At 49.5% G+C, this 4323-nt stretch overlaps 1 protein-coding gene across 1 annotated transcript in view; it reads left to right on the top strand.

Annotated features, from left to right (window-relative positions):
• URB1 (URB1 ribosome biogenesis homolog) overlaps positions 1 to 4323 on the top strand; it is a 38595-nt gene that overhangs the window by 29565 nt on the left and 4707 nt on the right. The window contains exons 32-35 of the mRNA XM_031065246.1: positions 2277 to 2437; positions 2831 to 2942; positions 3232 to 3338; positions 3869 to 4012. Coding sequence (XP_030921106.1) covers positions 2277 to 2437; positions 2831 to 2942; positions 3232 to 3338; positions 3869 to 4012 — 524 coding nt within the window. The remainder of the gene's footprint in view (positions 1 to 2276; positions 2438 to 2830; positions 2943 to 3231; positions 3339 to 3868; positions 4013 to 4323) is intronic.

Below are 4323 nucleotides of genomic sequence, written 5' to 3' on the forward strand. Positions count from 1 at the left end.
CTGTCATTGCAATCATACTCACAGCCCTTTGTTCACCCAGGCCCCTGTTTGGGTGTGCTCAGCCTGTCCTTAGCCATGGGTTGAACTGCTCTGTGTAACCCTGGCAGCAGGAAAAGAACTGTCTTCAGTCCTCTGAGGAGAAAAGGTGCCAGAGCTATCTGGCATTTTGCAGTTGGAGGGATCTTAGACCATCCAGTTCATGCTGGGCCTTTGGGGTGCACAGGGAGGAAGGGCATGCACAGCTGGTGTCTTTGGAACCCAGGGTTGGTGGCTGGAGAAGGGACACCCTGCCAGCACCACTCACCCCGTGGAGGGAGGGATCTGGGGGTGTCTGTGGCAGCCCCGGCAGCACTGCAGCCAGTCAGTGGCTGCTGGCGTGGGAATTGCTGTGCATCATGTTCTTGTGGAGCTGTAAAGACAGTGGCTGTCCTGAACCTGAACCTGGAGAGGAGAAAATAGCCCTCTTAGCTTCTCCACACAGTGAGAGTGAGAGTCTGTGTCCTAAGAGGGGCATTTTTAAAGGGCCCAAATGATTGATGAGTCCCAGTCCCATGGTGCCTGTAAACCACGTCAGCTGCTCTTGGAACTCCCAGTTCTTTATTTATTTGCTCTTTGTCCTGGCTGCACAGTGCCATCAGAATACTGTGCACTTCTTGCACAGTGCTCAGTGCTTGCTGAGGAAAAAGTAACTCTGGGGCTGGGCAGATAGCAAGGTCTGTCTATCTTTAGCTCTGATAAGCATCTATGGAAAGCTTTTCCATCCTGGTTCTCAAGGTCCTTTAAATAAGCTGTATGTCAGACATAGAATTAAATTGGGGTGCTTTTCTAGTAAGAGCTTGTTATTTTATGTCAGCTATTGAACACATTGTCCAGGGGCAGCAGGATGGAAAATATTACCACTGCATGTTTTCAGTGAAGGAAAGTTTTCCAAATAAATCTTCCTGTGGCCTGCTGAAGTGAGAACCTTGGATTTCATCCTGTGGCACCCTGCCCCGGTGGGAATGGTCAGTGCACACCAGCAGCTCCCCAGAGCTGCAGCCTGAGGGAGAGCAGAGTGCTGGCCCTGGGACAAATGGCAGGGCTGGGGGGGACGTGGAGACCCTGCTTGAGCTGGCAGTAGGAAACTGCCAGGCATGAAATTGAGTTCTAGTAGTTCCAGTAGCAGAGAAAAAGATGAGAGAAATAGCCCAGGTGCTGGTACCGGGACAAAATAATCTGTGATTATTTAAACATAGTTTTATACATACATACACACATATATACACATGTGTACATATATATATATACATATTTACACACACACACACACTAGCCTGTGTGGGCAGTGATAGGGGAGGAAATCAGTGGACCAAATGTAGGTACTTGGCAGTAAGATTGCAGCCCCTTCCTTCTTAAATAGGAATATTTGTTTTAGAAACTTCCTCTTGACCTTCAGTGTGAGTGACAAGAAAATACATGAATATTACTGCTAAACTTGTGGTACATTTGTAGCTGGTGAGACACCTCTGAGGTGCCATGGTGCTCCATTCCTGGAGACAGAGGTGGGAGGTTCTCACCCAGTCATTTCCAGCCATCAGTGAGTGCAAATGGCAGCAAACACATCCAAAACACACAGAACATGAGCCCTTAGAGGAGATACTCCAGATCCTGATGGCAAAATGCTGTGAAAGCTAAATGCTCCATTGAAGGGTGTGCTTCCTGTTTTCTCTGGGGCTGATTTCTGGTCATTGCTGGATTTTGCTTTACCTGGAAGGGCTCAGGGATGCAGCTGAGTGCTTGGCTCAGGGCAGGCCTGACCACCAGAGTCACTTGTGCGGGCACAGGGACACCTGGGCTATTTATGTGTTATTGTCCCATCCTTTCTGTTCCAGGAGCTTTTTAGTGCTGGTCTCTCAGGCACCCTGTAATGCTCTGAGAGATGAATTTTCCCTCTCGTTGTTCTTTGTACTCAGCTTGCCTGAAACAGTGAGATACAAAGATGTCTGTACAGAATTTACCCCAGCTTTGCATGGCCTGGTGGGCAGGATCATCCCTGTCTCAATAAATGAGAGCAGCCCCCTGCATTTCAGCTCAGGTAAAGAATTCCTGCTCGGAGGGAATTGCTGGAGCCCTTTCTCAGCTGGAGGAGCCTCCGTGCCCTGAGGTCACAGTCTGTGGGGTAGAACCAGGAATGTTTGCTCATGGCCAGGGATGTGAAGGGTTAAAGTGCTGTGACACACCCTGGATGTGTCAGTGCTAACACAGGGTGCTCTCTGCTTCTCTCCCCATCCCCTCAGAGTGTGTGGTGGCCTGTCACAAGTTTGTGGAAGTCAATGCCCTGGGTCTCACCGTGGCTGCCCTGAGCAGCTACGACCCCAGCATGAGAGCGGCGGCGTATTTTGTGCTGGCCTCCTTCCGCGGCCACCTGGACGGGGCCCGCTTTCGGGAGCAGAGCCAGGTAAGCAGAGCCAGGGTGGGCTGGCTCTGGGGAGCAGAGCCAGGGTGCCAGGGAACACCTGGTACATCCTAGACGTGTGTGTGGGAGAGATGCTGCCTTGCTCATGCACCCACATGCATGTGGAGAGACAGCTAAAAGCAGCTTTCCGTCCTCTCTCCCATTGTTTCTCCTCTACTGCTTTGGGTTTCCTCCTGTTATAACCAGCGAACAGAGAAAGGGGAAAACATGTTTTAGAAATTCTTGGGAGTTTTGTATGTAGGAATGGCAATCCTGGTGGAATTGATATTCAGCCTGTATGGCCCATGAAGTGTCCCAGAAGCTGGTTGGTGTGTTGGTGCTCCTGTTGTGTTCACTGGGGCTGTGCCTCAGGCCTCTCTCCCTGGGCTCTTGCAGTTGCTGTATCTCTTGGATGCTGTGCAGAACGGAATCAGGCAGCCCAACCTCAGGCTCACCTTCTCCCTGAGCCTCTACATTGCCCGTGTGGCACAGCAGATCCTGAAGCCAGGTACTGGAACTTGCTGGGGTGAGCAGCAGAGCCCTGGGGAGTGCTGATCTCCTCCCCTGCCCTGTGCTCCTGCACTCCTGACTGAGCTTTAGTTCTGGGGAGGAGAAGGGGAGGCTGGGCAGCATCGAGGGAGCCTCAGAGCAAAGGCCCTGTGCAGTTCTGGGCTGTTCTCCCAGCCTGGAGCACTGCACACTCGCTGCAGCTTCCAGGGATTGTGGTCCCTGGCTGTGGATTGGGAGCCTTGTCCTCCTCCAATGCCAGCTTTATTAACCAGCTTTTCCCTTCACAGAGGAGCACATGTACATAAAGGTAAACAGATTCCTTCTGTCACACCAGTACTTGGACCTGAGGAAGGTACCAGGCTTTTTCCAGCTTTTCTACAGTTTCGATTTTGAGGTAAGAGTCCCATTTTAGGTATCCAGTAATTAATTCTTCAGAAATGTATTAAAAACAGCCTTAAAAAAACAATGAAATCTCAATTCTCCCATAGGTGGTTAATTATTTATTTATTATCTTTCTTATGTTTGATATTGGAATGAAAAATGTTATTTCTCTGGGGTTTTTGTTGCTTTCTTAATACCGATGCACAATGAGTTGTGCTGTGTGTGCTCTGTGAGTACAATAAACAGAATATTCTTCCCCAGCTAGCTACAATTCCTCTTTGCGTTTAGATTAGTAACGTTGAGTTCAACTGAAGTACTTTAGGAACAGCAGCTTCTAAAATTCCATTTCCACTGCATGTTTGGGCTGCAGACTGTTCCGTGTTCCTGATGGATGTTAGTGATTCAATTTGATAGGAATGGAAAGTGAGCAGTCCAGAACAAGCTGCCTGAGCTGGCACTCAGAGGGAGCCAGGGTTTTGTGCTCTTAGGAGCAGGTTTTCTTTGGAAATGTCTGAATGCCTGATTTCTCTTTGTGGCTTCCAGTACAAAACAGAGCGGGAGTGGATCCTCAGATTCCTTGGGGAAGGGCTGCGTGACAAACACTGCTATGAGCTTTATGACTACCAGAGGATTTTCCAGGTCATTCTGTCCTTCTTCAACAGTCCTTTGTGTGACGAGGGCTCCCAGGTAAGAATTTAAAAAGAAAGTTCCAAAAACCCCCAAACCACAGAGGTTTGCATGGCTTTGAGATCCCAAGTACAAACCAGAAAGGAACAGCTGACTCTGCCCTGGCCCTCTTGAAAATCTGTTCCCTGTTGGTTTTGTGTATGTGTGGAGGGGGCAATAATTGCTTGTGTCTAAACCAGTCCCATCCTCACCCCTGAAACTGGAACAGGTTCCTGCCATCAGGGAGCCTCACGTGGGTGCTGTGGTTTTGCTCCTATAGTTGGGGCCTTTTCTTTTTTTGGGGTCTCTGTTCCCCAGCCAGTGCATTTGTA

Source organism: Geospiza fortis, unplaced genomic scaffold (assembly GCF_000277835.1).
Source record: "Geospiza fortis unplaced genomic scaffold, GeoFor_1.0 scaffold514, whole genome shotgun sequence".
NCBI lineage: Eukaryota > Metazoa > Chordata > Aves > Passeriformes > Thraupidae > Geospiza > Geospiza fortis.